We start from the raw sequence: 22,661 nt of genomic DNA on the forward strand, positions 1-22,661 counted from the left end.
ATAATGGGCATAGAATCGTAACGGCCGACAGCTCCAAAATGTTTCGCCGCATTCAATGTTTTCCGGATCCACGTGAAAGCCGAAATATGTTGTAATTTTCTCATTAAAAATGCCAGCTCGACGGGACGGTCCTGCCACCGAAATCAGCGCGCGGCGGTCCAAACGATGCATCGAGAGAATGTATCGAATATATCATATTAATCATAAATTTCTGTTCCTCGTCGAATAATTCTTTTCACGTGCATATTAGAACAGGTTATTGAAGGGTGAAATTTTTTTTTCATTGAAATATTAAGCTCAATTTCCTCGATTCTGATTTCTGTTGATATTTATTGCATCGCGGAAAATAACGTGTACTGAATATTTTGTTGAATACTTTGATCATTTATTGCTGACGTAATATACAATACGCGGTACTTTTAGCGAGATAATAAAAATCCACAAAAATCAAAATCAAGGAATGGAAATAAATGAAATAATTTTCGGATAAAAAATATTTCAGTTCCCTGTAAACTGTTTTAATAGGTACATAAAAAGAACTAGGATAGATGTCCCAATTTTTGTGCCGTTAATCCAATTGTTGCTTCGCTGCAGCTGTCATTAAATACCCTAATTATTGCTTAGAGCACTGAAAATATCTTCAATAAAAATATGACAGTTCTCTGTAGATCTTTCCTGTTGACAGGCAAGCAAAAGAATAAAAATAATTAATTTACATGTAAAACTTCTCTTTCTACATACGTTTGTAATCCGGAGGCACAGAAATTGGGACACAGTGATCGGAACACGTACTCTATTTGACGAAGAATAAAGATGTACAAACACGTTTAAAAACATAGAAAAATTAGACGCTTAAGTAAGTATCTCTCAGCCAGTAAAAATTATTTGCTTTCGACGAACTGTTTACAATGGAATTCTGGCCATCCGAATCCACAGTTCTCGGGCCGTCTCGTGCAGCAGCGTGTCCGTCGGATCCGTCGAATTTCTGCGACGTTTCCATCGAATTAATTGTCTCGAAATCGTTCGTGGCCAAAGAAAATGGGGGAACGGGAAATCTCCGGCGGTCCGGCGCTCGTTCTCAACTTCATCCAATTTAATATGGCCAGCAGGAATCACGAGGAGCAGACACCGATCCACTTTCTTCGGTCTTTGTGTCTCGAATATCGAATCTCGCTCGCCGGCCGTTCGCGGCTCAATGGCTCCGAACCCCCGGCGATCGGTCGAACCGTTTCACCCTAACGAGCGCTTTAATTTCTGCCCTCTTTCCACGCCATTTGCCATGGAGAAGGGGCTCGATGAAAATCACGACAGCGTGACACAAATCTTTCGGCCTCATTCGGTTATCTAGCTCGCTGGTTCATTCAGGGATTTTCGAGCCGGCCGGCGGTGTGCTCTCCGGCTGCTTTTTCGCGTTCTCCCTTCTCCCGATCGAAGCGTAAATAATCGCGGGAATCAAGAGCGAACAGTTGATGTTCCCTTTGGCACGTGGGTGCCGGGCTAACGAACAGTGCCGTGATTCATGCTGCAAAATCTGTGCAACCATTTCGCTTCATGAAAAATATCGAAACCTTGCTTGACGAATTTGTGACTTGTTGCATCACTTTGCTAGAATTGATGTAACTTATAAAAATATCATACGGTTAAATTAAATGATAACATATGTTGCTTTGATGGATTGGATTTGATACGATTGAACTTTTTATTTTAAATTGCATCTCACGAGCAATCGAGAAAATTATTATTTTTATGATTGAAATAGTACCACTAAACAATTTATTAGACAGTTTTTAACTGTAAATTATGGGCTTTGGAAATTATAATATGTTGACTGGTATACAGTAAATGTTTACTGACAGTTATAAGTTTTATTTAAATAAATAGATAAGTTCATGTGTATTGTATCTTCAAATAAAATTCACTATTTTTTTAATCGTAACTCAGTCACTAGGATTTATTATTCATTTTGAAAGTAGTGTTATCATATAGATTTGATGTCGAAAAACCAGGCAATTTACAAAACATTTCATCCTATAGTATAAAAATGCTTTTTAATACTCTCGAATGCAACAATCAAACTATCTCAAAACGAAGTACAGTAAATTCTCCCTAATTGACGCACGGATTGTGCACAGAAAAAGGACAATTTGGGAAGAGGAGATACGATTATTCGTAGTCGAAAAACGGTAACTATAAAAATGTATATAAAAACGTATAATCGTATCTCCTCTTCCCAAATTGTCCTTTTTTTAAATGTAAAATTTACTGTATATACGACTTACGTTATTTTGAAAATAACAGGCTCATAATATGCCAGGCATTTTATTGCTTCGTCCAGCATTGTCGTAGAACCTACTTAACCTTTGATAGTTGACGGTATTCGATTAAAAGGCCGTATACAAGTGTCATATAAACTAAATGAACGCTCGGCTGATGTCCCGGTAGCAGTAAAATTTTTCGCGCAGGCGGAAGGGGTTGAATCTTGAGCGCCATCTTGCACGGGCTAACGGAGAATGATCCTCCTTTGATCCCTGCTGACTCGAGTCTACGTATATTGCGATACGGTGGGATCCACTTGCCGTAAAAAGTAACTGGTACCTTTTCCAGCGTTCCCAGGCCCTGATTGGCTGGCGGGGGTTACACAGAGAGCTGTTTCGGATCAGTCAATCGTAAAGCGTTCGTCGATAGCTCGCAACGATTTATCGCCCGGCCGAATGGCTTTATTCTTTGTTTTTGTTTTTTTTTTTAACTGCGCGATAGGCTTCGCCCAGCAAATTTTTAAAACGATCCGAGAACGGTAATTGCGGTAATGGGTTGCCGGTTGAAAAAAGAAACATGGACGTCGTCGCGAACGTATTTCGAACGGAAATCCGGATTTTTCCAGGTCTCGCGTTTGTTCATTTTTCACGACCACGATTTTCGTGCGGAAAATTGGCAAGAATCCTGCAACGTGTATCCCCGGCAACAACGATGTTCCGTATATTTTTTTGCCGAATTTTCGCATGCAATTAAACAGCGGAAATGAACTAAAAACCGATATTTGGATTTTTCCATGTAACCACCGCCCAACCCCTGCTTCCCCGCCCGGAGCTCCGGCGGTCGCTCGGAAACCGTTGCGCGAAATATTTTCCCTCGATAGGCACGATATCGAATGGTTTCATATTCGGCTCAAAATTTTCGTACGCTCTCGAATCTTTTTTTCCGAAAACCGCGAACCGCCCCCGGTTTCAGTTTACCAGGCACCACACCGATATGCATCCCGTCCCATCATCGTCAAGCCATCCATCTTGAAAGACGATAACCCGCGCGTTGCAGCCTCTGCTCCCGGTGTCTTATCACAAGGGCTATCCGGAGCTAATATTATTTCAACGGGACCCTTCAGCGTGTCCTGGAAGCCCGATAGGCTTCTAAAAGATTCCGCGACGGATCGCCAATCTTGCCTGACAACATTCAATTTCGTTACGCTCACGCTGTGGAACCTCTGTCGTTCGAACTAACCGTGGCAACGTGACCGTTCCGATGATAGAACAGCCGGTTTTATCGAAACTCACGCGAGACATCGTTCACCGAAAACTATTCGACACGTATTTCTTTTTTATCGGCCGTTGTTAATGTCGGAATGGTGAAAACAGGTCTCAGAAATATGAACGTTTCTTCGAATATCTCGAATTCCGTGCTTTTACATTTTTTTAATTCGGCGAGCTTTTACATTTTTTAATTCTGCGAGCTTCTATATTTTTAAATTCCGTATTTTCACGTTTTTACATTCCGCGTATCTTTGCATTTTTTAATTCTCTGCGTTTGTTAATGTTTTAATGCGTGGAACACGGTCGCGTAAACAAATTTCCGAAAAAGTTATTGGTTGCGTTATGCTGAAAAATTCAATACTTTTTCGTAATATTTATTATTTATCCTTCATTAATTTTAATGCAAACTCGTGTGGGTCTGTCTCGATGAAGGTTTTTCTGACCCCCAGCTTTGAGGGTTGTTTTCACTCTTTCAATATTGTCGTTGACGGATAAAAGAGATGTGTGTCGAGTATTTTTCGGAAAACCATGTCTCGCGTAAGCTTCATTAGAATCGGGTTTAACTCCCTGGTTTTTGTAACATTTTTATAACAGTTAATCCGAGCTTGGAATAAAAATGAATCTAAGCCTAGAATAAAAATTAATCTGAGCATGAAATAAAAATGAATCTAAGCTTAGAATAAGAATGACTTCAAGCCTAGAATAATAATTAATCTGAACTTATAAAATAAAAATGAATTTAAGCCTAGAATAAAAATTAATCTAAGCATAGAATACAAATCAATCTAAGCATAGAATACAAATTAATCTGAGCTTAAAATAAAAATGAATCTAAGCTTAGAATAAAAATGAATTTAAGCCTAGAACAAAAATTAATCTGAGCTCAAAGTAAAAATTAATCTAAGCATAGAATAAAAATTAATCTAAGCGTAGAATAAAAATTAAACTGAGCCTAGACTAAAAGTTAATCTAAGCCTGGAGTAAAAATGAATCTAAGCCTAGAATAAAAATTCATCTAAGCTTGGAATAAAAATTAAATAGTCCGGCATTTCTGTCCAGCTAGATTGGGTATCCGTCAAACTATAGCAAGTCGATCCATCATATTTCGAATCGCCGAAGGCAGGATTTCCATGGAATCGATCATCGGCATGCATTCGTGTGTGCACGAACTCGAAGCCTACGTTGCTCGGTCTGATACCGTTGTAATTGAATATTCTTCATCGGCAATCGTAAGTTCCTGGACAGGCAGCACGCTCGAAGATTGCCCGGAGTTTCGGAGAGAGAGCGTCCTCGGGACGACTTCCGTTGCTCCGCGCGCTGGTCGAGCAACTTGTCAGGCAAGCGAATTGTCGTCGAGAGCGTTCCGTGTGTTTACCTTGCAATTAATGCGAGTCGCGCGAATCCTTGAGTAAATAGCAGGCGAGGCCGGAGGAGGCCCTTAGGGCGAGGCCGGCCAGACGGGAAACTCATCGGATCGCCTTGCAGTTCGGACGTGAAATTGGTTTGTCAACCGAGTGAACCCTTCGTGTGTGATCCTCTGGATTCTCGACATCTGGCCAGACGATCGTGAGACAATTCCGTGCGGGTCGTCGAGCACGTAAAACGCTTCGTAAGATTCCAAAGGAAGGGCCGAAAAAATGAGAGACAGACCTCCTGGACCCTGGACCTTCAGCGGTTTGGAACGCGGACAGCGGCTCTCGAATGTTTTTCGTCGCCGTTCGATCTGCGATCTGCGACTCGAGATCCTGGCCCAGTTGATCCCGGGCCCATTCTGACCCATGTCAATTTATTTCGGTCGCATTGTTTTGGAACATCAGCGATTTGCATTAATAGACATCTTTTTATGATAGCAGTTCCTTCAACGTTCTAAACGTGGCTGCCGATTTTTTTTCTGATCGTGTACACTGCAATCAGTGACTTGAGCACATGAGTCAGTTGATTGTGGATCAATTTTCATGCAGGCTAATTTATTCAGATCGTTGCCACTTCTAACATGGTCGACTTGTGTTAGTAGACATTTTTGATGAAGTATTTCATGAAGTTCGCTGGCTGCCGATTCTTTTCTCTGGTTTACCAGCCTGTGAACAATGACTTTAGCATCTGGTCCAGTTGATGCTGGGTCAATTCTGACCCATGGCAATTTATTTAGGTCGTCGCGTGGCTTGGAACGCCGTCAGTTTGCATTGGAATTGATTTTCATAAAATAGTTCAGGAAGTTCAGTGGCTGTTGAACCTTTTCCTTGCACGCAGGAAAGTCAGTGTCCAAAGCACCCAGTCCAATGAATTGAGGGTGAATTCTGACCGATCCTAACGTACTTGTGCCGTCAAATGTCTCGTAACATCGGCAGTTTACATTAGCGTCAATCTCGCCGAATAGGAAGTCGAACAAGTTGGACAAAGTAGCCTCGGGTTTCAATTTGCCGTGATTTCGACCCGGCCACTCTGCTATCCACTGAGCCACGCTTCACTAGTCCCCAAACCTGCCGCCCCAAGGATGTGTGTAGAGCATTGAAAGATGAGAGCACGCTCGATGGAGGAACCGGTGCTCCAGGGAAGGAGCGAGAGCAGTCTATAATCCATACGTTCGCGGGAAGTAAATAATACACGAGCTTTGGGGGTTCCGGAGGTTGGTCTGACCGGATGTTAACATCGGAGGATGATGCAGCCTCCCGTATATCCGAGGAATATATGAACCTCGGCTCCTCTCCTACATCGCCTCACCCCCTTGCTTCCCGCGATGATGACGTTTCAGATTTTTACGGAGTTCCCGTTTCTTTGACTAGCTATTGTAGACTCCGTATCCTTTCTTCTCCGAGTGGCGGAGTATTTTGCGAGACACTTCAGCTGAGAGGACGCTTGTTGCGGAGCTGTTAGTATGGGAAGGGGTCTTCTTTTGGGGATAACGGGCTCTTGGCTTCAGGAGCAGCTTCTGGGATTTTACTGGACTAACTTGGGTCATCTAGATCTTGCTTAGGGTCTCTAGACTTAGCTTAGACTCCTTGAACACTGTTTGGACTTCCGAGGCCTAGGTTGGAGTACTAAGATCTAGCTTGGACTCTTCGGAGACTTAACTTCAGCTCGTTGGCGCTAGCTTGGACTATTAAAACTTAAATTGGACTCTTTAGACCAAATATAGACTTCCTAGACCTAGCTTGGACCTCTTAGACATGGATTGGGCTTTTTAGACTTATCTTGGACTCCTACTACTCTTATCTTAGACTATTAGAACCTAGGTCGAACTCCTTAGACCTGGCTTGGACTATTAAAACCTTGCTTGGACTGCATAAACCTAGCTTAGACTATTAAAACCTAGCTGGGACTTTTTAGATAAAATTTAGACTTCTTAGAACTAGCTTGGACCCCTCAGTCATGGATTGCACTCCTTAGACTTAATTTGGGACAATTATAACCTACCTTGGACTATTATAACCTACCTCGGACTATTAAAATCTGCATTGCACTCCTCAGATCTAGCTTCGGCTTCTCAGACCTGGCCAGGACACCCTAGACCAAGTTCGTGATCCTCAGAGCTAACTGAAACCCGTCGAATCCAACTTCGACTTCCATCATTTAGTCCCTTCGACAAGAACTTCTTAGTCAGCTTTGGATCAAGCCTCGAGTAGCTAAAAGTACCTTCTGCTTCCTTCTCTACCACCATCTATCTACATCGCAGGGATAGTTAAAGCTTACGGGGCCAGCAGACATCCGCTTAGCGCAGCGTTTAAAAATTAATAAATTCAAAATACCTCTGAGATAAGAATAGCTACGAGGAGGGCAGCCGCTCGTCAGTCAGGCAAATACTAGCGCAGAATTTTGAGCCGACGTAAACACACCTCAAAGAGAACGTGCTTCCCCTTCTGGCTCCTTTCGGTGATCCGCCGGGCTTTCTTTTCTTACGTAAACGCAAGGAGATCGGGACATGATCCTGCGGGACTCTTTGATCTGGCATTCTGTCTCTCCGGCGGATGACGTGGCTACCATTTTCCCCGTGTGCCGGGGGTTATGAATTATCCTCCCCCGTATTTTCCTCGCTGAAAGGTCGAACTGGTGAGCCTCCGTTCAGACAAATTGAACGACACGGCGAGATAATACGCAAGCAGCGCCGTGGGGTAGGATGTTTCTGTTAAATTGTCCTGGTTTCTTAGGGTAAATTGAGAGCATCCTTCGCAGTCTCCGGTATTTTTCTCCCTCGTTTCTCGCGAGTGCCGGATGCCGGGGATTGGATTGTAGCACGAGTCGAATCGGGATCTCTTTTCTGCTGTTGCTGTTGTCTTCGGTAGTCCAGGACTCCGAGCTAAACCTTAGAACTGCGATCGAATGAACTGTGTGCAAAAATTCAGCGAATTCCGCCGCGTGTATTTTGTTACGGTTGTTCGACGTTGCATCGTGCGTACTAATTTTTCGTTTTTTCTTCTGTTACAGAGGGGTAGCGACGAGCTTCTGTCGCAGAGCGGAACAGTTAGCAATGGTGCTGCAATGAGTCCTCAACCACATCACGCGGCCGACAACAACAATGACGCCAAGAAGGTGAGTCGCACATTGGGCAAACCAAATCGACACCGTTTTTATAATTCATCGACGTACTCCAAATTTGCTGCTCCGTTTCGGACCTCGCTCGATAATTCCTGAATCGATGATAACATTGTCCGTAAGAGCAGTTTGATTCGATAATCGAACGAACGGAAACAGCTAAAAGCACTACAAATTGAAACCTCTGTAGAACCGGTGAACATTTTTTTTTGGTGATCGAATGTGACGTGAATTTGATGACCGAAGCTGCCTCTTTAAAATGACATATCAAGTTTTGAGATGCGATTATTTTTCTAGTCGTTTTATGAAACAGAAATCGCCTGGCCGCCTGAAGCATACTTTTATGGGATTTTAAGGATGGCAGTATAGTATTCGTTTGAAGCGCGATAAAATGGCAATAAAAAATCGTAGATCGGAATTTTTGGACTCGTTGGAAAGCTCATACTTCGTTCTACAAGACTGTGTAAGTCTTATGCGTTTAAAAAATTTTTCTACCTCGGTGCACGCATCTAAATTTGAAATTTTTTTTTAAATGACCATGTTTGCTATTGTTCTCGTTCTTTGTGGCAACAATTTTTTTCCAGTAAAGATACAAACGAGTTTTCAAAGCTAAAACTTTACTCTTTAAAATGAGGCAAGATGCATCTTTTTACGATTTTTTGTCGCGAAGTTACAACAATTCAAAGATGTACCTTTTTTTACTCGAGACTTACCGAGTCATATTCCATTGCTGGCGGTACACTTTTCATTCGAAGTCCGACAAAATGGCAACAAAAAATCGCAGATTAAATTTTTCGGTACCGTTGGAAAGAGGAGACTTCAATCTCCGAAACCAATTTAGCTTCATTCCGGGAAAAAGGTTTTCGAACCAGGTGCACACGTTTGGATCTGATAAATCTTCAAAAGCGACGATCTTCATTTTCTCATCCACATCTTAGCGAAACAATTTTTCCGAAAAAAGAAAAAAAAGAAAACAACTTTCCCTCTAAGAAAGTGGTCACCTTCGGCCGCTAGGTTTACGATTCCTTTTTACGATTCAACAATAGGTAGAACGCCAGCGACTGGTCGTCGAGCATACTCGGAGAAGCGGTATCCCAGATTCCCGGCAAATTTTCGTGAAAAACAGGACGCGGCATTCCAGCGAGCTGGATTTGTATTTCAAAGTCGTCGTCGATGATAATCCAGCCGGCCGATAACGCAGTTAGCTTTATTGAAATCGGAGCACGGGGGGTCCTTTTGTCCCCACGTGTCATATTATTTTCCCGAGCGGTGCCGCCCGTTGTCGGCGACTCGTCTTTTTTCCGTCGCTCCCCCATTTTTCATGACGATGAACAGTCGGCAACGAAAACCCGTGGCCGAACAATAAGCTCGGCCGAGAGATCCGGATGTGTTGACCCGGCCTGAAGTGCGTCCATTGAAACCGGACCGGTCTGTTTTGTGCCCGGGCTGCGTCGGGGCCGGGGCCGCTACTGGACCTCTCTAGCCGCGCTCTGACCTACTCGATCTTCCGCGATCGCCGAAAAAAACCGGTCAAACGATCAAAGCGTTGTCCGGGGCCCTCCTGAAAAGTGATTCGATCGCCGGCGACCGTGTGCACACACCGCCTCGCCGTTCCTCCGTGCTTCCTGCACGCCCGTTAATTGGCCGGCTCTCGTTGCGACGACTGTGCCGCGGATAATCGATCCTCCGCTCCGCCCCGAACGGCAGTCAAGCTTTCATCTGTCCGTCTAATGGTTTCGCGCGAATAAAACCGAATCCAAACGGCCGAATTTTCTCCCTAAATCACTTCCTTTGACTCCGCGGACTTTTTAATCACCCCGAACTGCTGATCGATCCGCGCGGAATCTTTGATACGCCCACGAATATTTCGAAGAAACGTGTCCCACCGTTTCGGCAAGTCGTTCAACCGTTCGTCCGACTTGCTCTCGAATTTCTCTCTGGTCATGTATCTTTGTAATCAGTGACCCTGGCACCTGGCCCAATTAACCACGAGACAGCTCCGAACCACGTCAATTCATTCTGCTGCTACTTAGACATCTTAGACTGCTCAGACCACGCTACATCCTCGAAGAAGCGTCCAGGATGCTCCAGCAAGCCGGTAAAACATTTTCGTAGCTTCGCGTGGCTCTAGGTAGAACGTCATTTTCTATCCCGTAAACAGGCGAGAGAGCATTTATCATTTTCTAAAAATATAACCGAAGAGGGCTCGTGAAAAATTCCTTGCAAGGGCGTCCCTCCTCTTTTTAAACCGGTCCGGTCTCCGTGCAGATATTTTGGTCCGATGGCCCGTAGTAATTAATGACGGTCCGTCGCAGCCGCCGCCGCCGAGATTAATCTTTTAAACACCTGTTGTTCATCAAGAATAAAGAGTCCTGACAGGAATATGGTAGAAGGTTGGAGACCGCGCGCTCCGAGGAATATTAATTAGCCGGCTCTCGGGACCTGTCGGCATGTGGAGCGCCACGGCGAGCCACGTGGACAGTGCCGGCAAAAAATCGCGCGTCCGTTCGAGAGGCTTCCGGCCAGATATTTCGCAGATCCTTGTTTCCGTGCCGGTCGTTTCGCGGACAAATGCGCCCGCGTCCGTCTCGCAAAACGGACTTCGTCGTCAGTCAGCCGCGCTCCCGCGCGACGTACCGGGATTTGTGCGACGTCGCATGCGAAATATTTATTATTGTCAGTCACGGCGTCACGTGGCCGTTCGTCGATGGAAGGGACCGATTACGGAAAAAATGCCGGAACTTTCGGCGGGGCCCGCGATAGACGCAGCTGTGCGTTCTGTAAGCCGTGTGGATGCACTCCGGCAGCGATCGCCCCGGTGCACCGGGTGCATCAGAACTCGTAGCCGGCCTCGTTAATCATCTCCCTGGCTAGATGGAAAAAAGAATGGGACTCGTAAGTCGCCCGGTGCGGTCGGATCCTCGATTTTTCCTAGCAACGTGTGTCCCTCGCTGCACCGGCATGCAAAATTTATTTATCAACGTGCTTCGTTCAGCTTTTATTCGGCCACTGTATTTTGGAAACCTTTTGGTTCAAAATAAATGTCTCTCTATTCTAAATATTATTATGCTGTTGGTTTGTAAGCGGCACTGCCTAGATTTGAGGAAGCCACGCCTAGCTCCAACCCCGCCCACTGTTGGCTCCGCCTACAATGTGGTGGGGATAGTGATTGATATAAATGCAAATTTCTTGATTGACTGAAAACTTTGTTCTTAAGTGGGCAAACATAAGTACAGCCCTTCGTCGGATACGCCTACTTTTAGCACCGCCTATTATTACCGCCTACTTTAAACTCCGCCTAGAAAATATAGGAGATAGTGTCTATAGTCAATCTAGATCGTTAGATATCATATTGTGAACACTTGATTGACCATTGGTTTGATTTTGACTCACATGATACAGATACAGACCACGCCTATTTTATCCCTGGCTAGTATCATTGGCTCCGCCTATTAATAACTCCACCTAATTTATGACTCCGCCTATATTAATAGCTCCACCTACTAATATCTTCGTCTATGAATGGCTCCGCCCACTTCTACATCTGCTTACGAATAACTCCACCTACTTTGTCTCACCGCCTATTAATAGTTCCACCTACTAGTATCTTCGCCCGTGAATAGCACCGCCCACTTATATTTCTGTTTAAGAATAGCTCCACCTACTTTTTCCTCCGCCTACTTTTGCTCCGCCCACAAAAAAATGACGGACTCACCGTCAGTTTCCCGTCGTTCGAAAAATTCAGTGAACGTCTGTATATTATTTGTTGGAAACGAGGGAGAGCCCGAGTGTCCGTGGCCCCTTTTACATCGCATTGCACTCGAGGCAGACGCGAGAGCATTGAAAATGAATTACAAAGGGTCCAAAATGTCGCCGGGAAGACAATGCTCGACGGAATACGGGGCTCTCCGACCCGCCGAGCGAAATTTCGCAGTTTCTGGCAACGAAACTAACGATTTTACACGGGTTCTTCGCGACCTAATGTCACCGGCGGGCGGGTCTGAACGCGTCTCAAATTTCAGACCCGCGAGGCCGCTAACGATATTGCGCTTTTTTTTCCCGCGGTCCGTCGGAAAGTGGAGCGTGTACGTTTTCAAAGTAAAGGCTGAGAACGCTGGGAGACGGCTTTGTTACCGAATCCCCCGTCCGTTCGTCCGCCGTTCCTCCAACGCGCGCGCGCGCGCGCGCCTGCGTTTTCCCTCGCTCTCTGCTACATTAACAAATCCGCGACCATTCCGTACATTACGGGACACTTTGTCGCACGTCGACAATGTATTTTCAATTTTTCGTTTAGCACAGCCATGGCAGAGGGCTTTGCGAGGTTTCCCAACGAATGTTAAACCGTTGAAGAGCCGGCTAAGAAAAAACCCATTGTGCAAAATTTCAACCGAGTAGTTCGTCCCGCGAATGTTACAGAATTTTGTCAGACTTTTCCGTTGCGCGGCGTGCTTTGCTGAAAAGGAAATACGAAAAATCGAGGAAACGCAGTTTCTTCAAACACGAATACTCGGTTACATTTTTTTTTCTTCTACTTCGACGCACCTTTTTTCAAAAATCTGAACAAAATCGACAACTCCGTTCGCGGCAGTACCTTATCAGAGAATTAAACTGCCAGAGGCAATATTCTTAGTTCTCGTGAAACCCGCGTTTCTTCGCGTCTTGGCTTTTCATTGGTCGCAAGCGCAGCTTGCGTCCGAAAAATCTGCAAAAATTCTCTGACATGCGGCTCGCGATCCGAAATACGCCACAATTTTCCTGAAATTCCAAGAACCCGGAGAATACGGAAAATGGCCGGAAAAACGCGCGATTTAAATTACCCTGTAACTGCGTAACGAAGTGTTTCCCGGCTCTGGAACGGTAAATTAATATTCTTGGTGATTTCTACTTTTTTGCCCGTCATTTTTCCGAGGCAAAAGCGTGTGCACGAAAATCGACGAGGCCGTCGAAAGCGGCCGCGTATTCCCGGTAGCAGAAGCGAGGGAAAGTGTTTCTCGCCTTTTCATCGGTTGGGCGCGGGTGAAACGGAGCCGCGGAGCGGAAGAAGCCTATCGAGAATCGCGGCTCCGAAGAACTCCGATGAAATCCCGGGAAACCCTGAAAAATAGGATTTACTGAACCCGACGGCGGCGGTGGCGGGGCGGCGGGGGCGCGGAGGGGCGGAAATGGAATAAGTGGAAAGTTTCTGATCCCCGCGGAAGAAATTGCTCGAACGAACGAGATTATTTTCGGGCTCGTTCGGTGTTCGAGGATGCTCCTTTGACGAGTCCCGTGCTCGTCGCTATACGCTCTCGGTGTCCGTCGATCGGACGTTCGCGAAGAAGCAGCTTTTCCTGTGTCGCGTGTCGGCCGCGCCGCTTATGGCCGACGGAATGTTATTGTTTCCGGCGGAGAATTTTTCGAACGAGACGTCACGAGTCCGGGAGCGCGCGCGTATCGTGTTCCCCGGAATCCCCTGTCCCGAGAAACGTAATCGGCGGATATTTCCGAGGACCTCGAACCGAAGGGGGGAGGGGGAAAGAAAGAGAAGACGCTTCCAACGTTCCCGGCTGGTCGGGCTTGAAAAGGGACGGACGAGGGGGCCGAAGGGGAACACGGTGTCCTATGGATGTTACTGTAAAGGAACATTTCAGCTCGCAGAAGCGCCCATTCGTCGCGTCTTCCAGGTTGAATAAAGCTTCCAGAGGGTGAGTAAGATCCACTGGCACCGTCGTATTTCCGTTGGTCGTGCCTTCGGGGCCTTCCCTCTCGATATCAGCCGGTCTGGATTCGCTCTCGAAGGTTTGTTCTCCTCCTTGGAAAATCTCCGAGGACCGACCACCCTCTTCCGCTCGGAATATCCTATGAATTGACGACGACTCCGGTCCCTCGACTGCCTTTCGGTCTCCCAAACGTCAGGACGATATGAGAACCGTCGACCGATCTCTAACTGGCGCGATTGTTCCCGAATAAGTACCTCGTTTCATCCTTAAGGCTCTCGGGATAATACTTTTCGTTCGAATTTTTAAACGCTTGTACAGTTTCAAAGCGTTCCTTTGGGAAGCACCGCCCACGATTAATCCCCGCCCACTATAAACCTGACACGCTATAGACAAAGAATCATAGTAATTAGTATATTCTTCTACATTCGTTGAATATTTCATTTTGTTCAGCAATTCAATTCAATTTATACCAGCCACGCCCACCGTAAGAACCGCCCACTTTTAGCTCATCTCTCTATTAAGCCTGTCCCGGCGTGGCAAAGACAAGGAATCACGGTAGTTAGTTAAAGAAGAAAACAAACACTCGCAGAATATTATATTTTGTGCACTTGTTAATTTTTAGCCAGTCCCGCCCACTGCAAGTACCTCCCACAGCCGGCAGCTCTCCGGTTAGCCCCTCCCACCGCCGTCAAACCAATGTTCATGGATTATTGATCGTGTGTGTCTAACAATAGACGGTTCTATAATTACCACGTTAATACCCGCCCGTCGGAGGATGGCGGAGTTTTTCGAAAATCCGACTAGATAATTATATTCTTTCCGGGGGAATGATATCCCGACTTGGGATTTAATAATACGGCCGCAGAGCCGTTACACGTTTAGCCGGATTTAATTAGAGAAGATCATGGTAACGAGCGCTGAAACTCCAGCGCGTGTAAAATGTATATTGTTTTAATAAAATGGGCGTGTCTGCGGTGATGGCGTTCCGCTCGCGCGGAATCGTATCTGCCTAATCATACGGGCACGCGCGCTGTCTGCGTAACAATTCGTTTTTCCTCCTTTCGTTGCTGTCGTTGTTGATGTTGTTGCCGTTGTTGTTGTTGTTGTAAGTGGAACACGCATTCGTTCCAGAAATAATGCCGGCCGGCGATAGATCGGAATGGAGCCAGCATCGACGCGGGGGGCGGATGCGGAATCATTTTATTCGACGAAGGTTTTCTGGCTGGGTTGCTCGGTATTGTTTTTCGACGCTCGTTCTCATTGTTCCGCGAAACAGAATATTGCGGGGCTGCCGGGAACAACGCGCGCTGTTTAATATCGATCTCTGCGAGAGCACAGAGCCGAAAGATAATGTTTTTGCTGTGAAATAACTGTGCGCGGAGCGCAGCCCGCGGTGCCGAAGACGGGGCCACCCGTGGCAAAAGTACTGTGTCAAACGTCTTGATCGTCTGGGAACGCGAGTCGGGCCGTTCGCCACGTACGGCGGGAGATCAAGAAGAGAGGGAAAGAATGGCCCGAGGTAACTGGTGTCCAATAATTGACTCGGCCGTGGCACTTTTAAGGGTACCTTAACGTTCATCCGGGCTTCCGTTTGCCAGCACACGACGCGCCGCGCGGCGCCGCGGACGCGCGCCCACACGGACAAGTGACGCAACACGGTCCGCCATTCGTGGATAATGGGACGGAACGAGGCAGAAAATGGCACATCAAAAAGAAACTGGGACAAAGGGACCCCGTTGTCCGTCTAATGAAACAAAGTGCCAAACAGCACTCAGGGTATTAGCGCCGCAACGGCGGCCGCCGCGACCGCAGCCCCCACGATGTCCATCGATCCCCGGCCGGACACCTTTCGCGCATCCTGTGTAATTACTATAATTGCGCCTAAACGGATTTCCGAAACGAGCCTTTGCAACCCGTGTAGCAGCTTACGTTCATTACATTACGCGGTAACCCGACGACAAGTCTCCCGTCAGGATATTCCCGGACGAAGAAATCGGAGATTAACCGAACCGCGCTCCGCTCCGCCCCGCCTCGCCCCGCCTGCTCGCGTCACGAATCGTCTCCCCTAATTTGTATCGCGACAAACACTTTTTTCCCTTGGGATTATTGAAGTTCGCAAACTGCAGCGTCTGATCAATTCACAATGCACCGGGTTTTAATTCCCGCTTTAAAGTGTGACCGTTAATCAGTTTAAAGTAAAAGGGAGCCCAGCGGATTGAATTAAAAGTCCCGATTAAAAGGGAGCGCCTCGAGCTAGCCGGAAATATTAAGCTCGCGTAACTCGATTCACTTTCGGCCCCGGAGTTTCCTCCCACGAATTATTCCACGAATAAATACGAGACCGGCCGCACCGATGTTGAACAAACCCGGCCCCCGTAGCTGCTACGTCCGCGCGACTCTTAATTCATTTAAACATATTTTTCATTCAATTTCCAAACGCCCGGCCGTCCAACTGATTTCCCTCCATTTCCAGTTATCAAACTATTCGACCGTCGCAAGTGTCTGCGACCCGTAACGCTTCCAGAAGGGTCTCGATACTGTTTCGCGAAAGGCCACGCCTACAATTCACATCGAGCGAGGAGGCACGCCTATCGGAGATCTCGGTGCGAGCGAGACACGCCCCTAATGATACGCAGTGGCCGGGAGCCACGCCTACTTTCGCTCACGGTGGGGATAAACCACGCCCGATATGACGGAGACACGCCCATTACTCTCTAGTAGGAGAGAGAACCACGCCCAACGTATTTTAACACTGGAATTGCCGAATCCTAAACGTGACTAACGTATATTGTTTTATAACAATGATAAGATTGGGATTGTTTCGCGCGTAACGATTAATTCACGCCCATTATGGCCACTGGATTGCAGAAACCACGCCCAGTATACTTCTGATGTGGCGAAAACCTCGCCTATTATTCTCCTGATGCAGCGAAAACCAGGCCCAATTTCTATTAAAAAGCACCATGTCCAACTAGAAAGCGGAATAAGTCACACGCGGAATTATTTTTGGTGCCATATTACCACGCCCATTATCGAAACCACGCCCAGCATAGACACTGCTCTGTGTACAGCTATTATGGACCGCATCGCAGCGGCTGTTGCATTCGAAATAAATTGAAACCTAAATGTTTATACGTCGATCTATCACGCTCTCGTAATTTCGTGCCAGCTGAAAGGTTTAAATCCCCCGTGCCGGATATCGCAGTAATTATGTGCCTTCAGACAGGTCGTAAGTAGATTATACACGGCTCGTGATTCCCGGGGTTTAAGTCGAACAGAACCTATGAATGGTCTTTTGCGGGGCTTCTGATTGGGAGAGATCAGACGCCCGTCCCTTCTCAAAGGCAGCGTGGTTAACCCATTTTCTCGATTACGGCCGAGCCAAGGCAACAACAGCCGCAACGGAAGTGCCTTCTTTCTTGGGACCAGCGAAAGCCGCCTTCGTTTCCGGCTTTCCTTGCGGGCAACCTAATTTAAAAAGTGCTGCCACTAGGCTTACTTTTATTCTCATACCGATCCGCGCACCGCTGGTGCTTAAGGCATTCACTGCCGCGCCAACGATCTCAAAATTTTCATGAAATTAAAAGTATTCTGTTCAATCGAATTTAAATCGAGAAGCGATATTGCATCGATATTACTTTTCTCAATACTCTCTCGGTTCTCGAATAAAATTAGAAAGGTGTAACAGATCGGCGTAAATTATTTCAACACGTTCGAAATTTGTAATTTTTTATGATCGAAGTTATAAATATTGTGTCTATTTGTATTTATATAAAATCAATTTATATGTTTATGTAAAAATTGATGATCAATGAAAATCAGTCGATGAAAAATTGATACTTGTTTATTATAATTTGCATTCTTTACTGAGAAAATTTACTGTCAATAATTCAGAGTTAATATAATTTTGATAATTTAGAATCTACTGAATTCATAGCAACTTCATTATTTATTTTACCCATCTTTTCAACTTTGTCGCATCTCGATCATCGCATCTCGATCATCAAACTTCCGCTGGAGACAGAAGCGAAAATTTTCGAAAATGTCGCTCGCACCGCTACGAATCTGACTCGCTCGAACGAAGCTGCACAGAATGCAAATTTCCGCGGGCAACTGTACGAAGCAGCCAGCTCGGCCCATAACGCGGCTCTCGTTCTTAATAGTCGCTAACAAGTACGGTGGGCGAGCAACAAATGTAATGAAATCCGGAGAAACAAAAAGCCGACGGTGGAGGGAGGGGGGTAAGTTATGGTCAGATTACGAGAGAAAATGGGCGTTAGGAGAGAAAGTCGAGGGAAAAGAGGCTGGTCTGGCGCGGTGCCAGCGGCTTCGAATCTCAATGGGAATCGTGTTACCTGTCTCGCGCTACTTTGTAGTAGTCGGCCACCCCCGCCCCGTCGCGCCCTAATCTCACATCCGTTTGATTTATCATCCCCGGCACCGGCGCGCGTCGCGTTACCATGTTCACGCTGGATTTGTTCGAGGGTTAATCCCGCGAATAATCAAGAATTAGACAGGCGAAGTGGTTTACGAACTATCGTCGGAACAGCCTCGATGAAGAGGACGCCCGTAAAAATAAAGCAGCGAGACAGATCGGCGGAACTTACAGCTTCTCGATGGCGAACGAAGACTGACAGTCCGCGGAGGCTCGGCTCGCGTGCCCTGGGAATTCCGAGCGGATTAAGGGACTGTTCCAGTGTAAATTGCGTTTTCGTTTAACTTTCCTCGGGGATCTTTTTGGCAACGAAACTGTACACCGCAGTCTTGTTTACAAGGTTCATTTATTCATGTTTCGATTACGTTTTAATATTTTATGGGTGAAAATGTTAGAATTGCTGGCATTTGCCATTTTGAGACATTGGTGAAAATTTTGAGAAAAGCACATTGTTTTGTATAGCAGTACCGATCATTAGATTTCGAATTTGTATGCATTATTTTCGGATTCGCTTGTATGAGATCGAAATTAGATAAATTTATATTTTGTTTTGTACACCGCGTACTTTACAATAAAATAAAATAGATAAAGTGAACCAAGAAAATAATGATTAGAATAATAAGTAAAACACGATAATTTGTGCAACGTATATTTTGTTATTTACTGTCTTGAATAAGTCGAAAATAGTGTAACAATGTCTTTAAATTCGTCTATTGACTCCACGGTTCTATTTTTCACTGCTGTAGCTATTTTGGTTTCAAAGATTCGAACCTAAGATTTCGTGGACGTACTGTTGAACCTGTATTCTTCAAGAAAATGTAGAAAATTCGATTTTCACGAACACGGAGAATTTGGTTGACCGAGGAGATTTTCGCTTAACCGGGGTGAGCCCGAAGGAAAAATTTGACGGGCATTTGTCTAATCCCGGACCGGACGGCTGAAGTATTTCGGCCCCGCTAATTTCCCTCGCCGCCTGCATACGGGAGCAGACAGTGAAGTATCCCGCTCCACTAATTCCGGCTCCTTACGCGCTTTACAGAAACCCGCCTCCTAGATCTTGCGAATTAAACGCGTTCCTCCCGCGGCGCTTTCAATCGTAACTGATTTCACCGAAGCCCCTCCCCACCCCGACGGGGCCAATGGTTTCCTTAAGAGGGAACACAATTGAAGTGCCGTTTGTTCGATGCCATTTTCGCGATAGGATGCGAGTTAAGTGGATTGATACCCGTCGTCCAGCTAATTGATTGAATTTTCTATCGCTGTCCAGCAATCGACTGGTCATTGGAATCGCGGGTGGGAGTCTGACCTGAATTCTTGTTGCTGCAGTCACAGAGTCCCCTTAGGTATGAATTTATGGGTGCTCGAGACGCGTGGATGTACACATTCTAGTAATTAGTCTTTTCCCCTAGATGAGGGGAAAGTAGTTTTTAGTTGTTCACTTCCTTGGACTGTTGGTGATCCAAATTCCCAGAGATCGAGATCTCTGGGGCTACAAATCCCTGGGCCTATACTAAATCTTTGTTACTGGATTTCTAGGTTTCGAAGTCACCATGTCTCCCAACTTCTAGGCCTCTTAATTATTAGACATTTATAATCTTAGGTACCCAAATCGCTAAGTCATTAAATTCCTAGGCCTCTGAATTCCTGGATCATTAAAGTCCCAGGTCCTTAAATCTCTAGGCCTCTAAATTACTAGACCACCAGTAATGTCCTGCGTAGGTCCCTAAACTTCTAGGTCCTCAAGTTTCTAGATCTCTAACTCCCCAGGCCCCTAAATACGTAGTTAAATAAATACCTAGGCGAATAAATACGTACTTCTTCATTCTTCTAGATCCAAAAATTCCTAGACTTTGAAGCTCCTAGGTCCCTAAATGTCTAGGCCCTTTAATTTCTGAAAGTTCCAGTTCCTAAACCATTAGAGTCCAAGATCCCCAAGTATCTGAACAACTGGATCCCTAGGTGTCACAGTTCCCAGGTCTCCAAAGGCCTGAAAACCCCTAGATTACTCGAGTCAGCAGGTCGCCGCGTCTCGGGTCGCCAAACCGGCAGGTCCCCAGATTCCTTCGCGCCGAATCCAGCCGCACGCAGCACTAGATCCCGGAATCTATAGCGCTAGAAATTTAAGAGTATCCGGCTCCCAACGCGTAATCCCCTAAATTATTAAATCCTCGAAATTTCTTAAGACGCCGACTTCGAAGTTTCCGAACTGCTAAGTCCCTAGACCCCTCCCCCCTCCCGACCTCTCCCGGGCTCCCGGTTCCTCGGAGCTCGTGAATATTGCAGTTTTATTATCCCCGATCCCCAATTCGTTCGGGTTCAAATTCCCCCCGGTTCCCGAACGTCTCTGCCCGGTGTGTTTTATCCGGCGACGATTGTCCGCGTCCCCGTGATCCCGCGGCTTAAGTCCCGACATTCTCGTAGATTTAATATCCGGCACTCTGACAAACAATAACTCGCGGGCGGGCGCGCGCGCGCGCGGCCGATTAAAAATTCGGGACAAAGGAAGAGATTAACGGAAGGACGAGCGTGTCCGGCCGGATCCCGAGGTGACCCCTGGTTGCGCAGGTGGGAGCAATTTATCTAAACGGCAGCTTTGTGAGGGGCCACTCGAACCGAAAGCAGAGTCCACCCGGAATATTACTGGTCCGCTGGCCGGCGTACCATTACCTTTCTGCGCTTTGATTCTTTTGTGCGCTCTCCCGGCCGCGCCGACCAAATTTCAACCCTTTCCTGCGCCGCGATTGTGTGGGCGGGCTGCTGCCGCCGCTGCTGGCCGGGTCTCTATATTGGAACTCGTCGTCCGCCGGGAAAATGAAAAGAAGAACACCGGAAGAGAGCGCTGGTACTTAGGCTACTGGCACCCAGAGCGACCAACATGTCCGGCCGATGATCGAAGGAAATTCTTTTCGGCCCTTTCAAGAACGGACCGCGTTTTTCTGCTCGAGGTACCTTAATTGTCAATAAAGGCGTTCGCCGCGCAGACCGGGTTCGATCTACCGATGCCGGTCGAGAATCTCTTTGAGCATTGAACCCGCCGTTTCCCGAAGAATACCAGCGCGAGGCTGCCCGCTGGATTTCCCTTCGGAAATATCCCGGTGCCCGACAATTTCTGACGAACGGGCGCAGTCGGTTGGGCGGGCCGAAACTGCTCTTCAGCGGGTTTAAACGGCTGATGTGCCGTTCGATAAATCGTAAACTGGAAATATAATAATAAAAAGAAGAAGAAGAAAGAGAAAAATTTATTTGTTCGCGTGCGCGGATAAGAAATCCTTTGTTACGGAAGAACAAATGAAACGAGAGAGATTTTATTTTACCGAGAGCAATAAAGAAAATAGCGAATGTAAAGAATAATTTCAGCGCGATGGTTATTATTTTTTTTTTAACCATGGCGAACCGACTTGAAAAATCTGAAAAAATTCTGGAGCTAATGTGGCGATAGTATGTTGTTGCCATAAAAATATGCTAGGTGTACGGTTTTAATTTCTACAAGAAATTTGTAGTTTTAAATAATCGGATAAAATTTCGAAAAATCCATATCAACAGCTGCGACATGTCACATTGTCTTCGATATTTATTCATGCGTTTTAATGGAGAAGATCGATCGGAATTCGTTAATCCGACGGCGTTTTGTGACTAGACTTTGGAATTTGTGCATTTATGGGAGAAAGGAGAAGGTATTATTGAGAAAAGTGAAAAGATTCAAGGAAACTAAAAATGTTGTTATGGATCATCTTATTAAAATTATTTGACACTATTAAGTATCAATTTATTAAAATTATTTTACTCTATTAAGTATCAACTTATTAAAATTGTTTTACACTATTAAATATATACTTATTAATACCTATTAAAATTATTTTATACTATGAAATATCAACCTATTAAAATTATTACAGAAACAAATAAAATTATGCTTGACTCATCGATCTTGCAATAGTTGTAAACAATTCGTATTTCCCACAAAAGTCTATTTATAACTTATCCCCTACTCAGGATAAAAATTTAAAATTTTCCACGAAACGTTTTCTTTTCCTGATCGATCGAATGGTTAAACATCGGCCGTTTAAATCGGCTGAAGGGCAGTTTTAAGTCCCTTAATCGGCTACAGCCTTTATCAACGGAACGTATCGGTTTATCTATGAGGCCAACTGGAAACCGATATGGTATACCCCGCGGTAAAAATGTAACGCCGGCCGATGTAACTGATGGGTTTAACTCCTACGGGGATTATTCCTTAATTCGGTGCCGGCCGGTCGGTGTTCTCCGGGCGAATAATTCGCTGACGGTTAATTAAGTAATTAAAAAGCGGACTAGGAATTCAACGAGCCGGCTCGGCTCGGCTCGGCTCGGCTCGGCGCGGCGAGGCGGTGCGGTGACTGCTCTGAAAAGAGGTCCGGGAACCTCGGGAAATCGAGAAATCAGGGGATTACCCATACGAGAGACGGCTGGCATCCGAAAATCGTGCCGCGCATT

The 22,661-nt window shown here is 45.9% G+C and overlaps 1 protein-coding gene across 13 annotated transcripts in view; it reads left to right on the top strand.

The window, feature by feature from the left end:
- Positions 1-22,661, top strand: part of heph (polypyrimidine tract-binding protein 1 heph) — a 492,203-nt gene that overhangs the window by 324,939 nt on the left and 144,603 nt on the right. For all 13 annotated transcript variants that reach the window (XM_076521472.1, XM_033471509.2, XM_076521471.1 and 10 more), the window contains one exon: positions 7,947-8,051. In XM_076521472.1, the coding sequence (XP_076377587.1) occupies positions 7,947-8,051 (105 nt within the window). The remainder of the gene's footprint in view (positions 1-7,946; positions 8,052-22,661) is intronic.

This window comes from Megalopta genalis, chromosome 5, assembly GCF_051020955.1.
Source record: "Megalopta genalis isolate 19385.01 chromosome 5, iyMegGena1_principal, whole genome shotgun sequence".
NCBI classification, from domain to species: domain Eukaryota; kingdom Metazoa; phylum Arthropoda; class Insecta; order Hymenoptera; family Halictidae; genus Megalopta; species Megalopta genalis.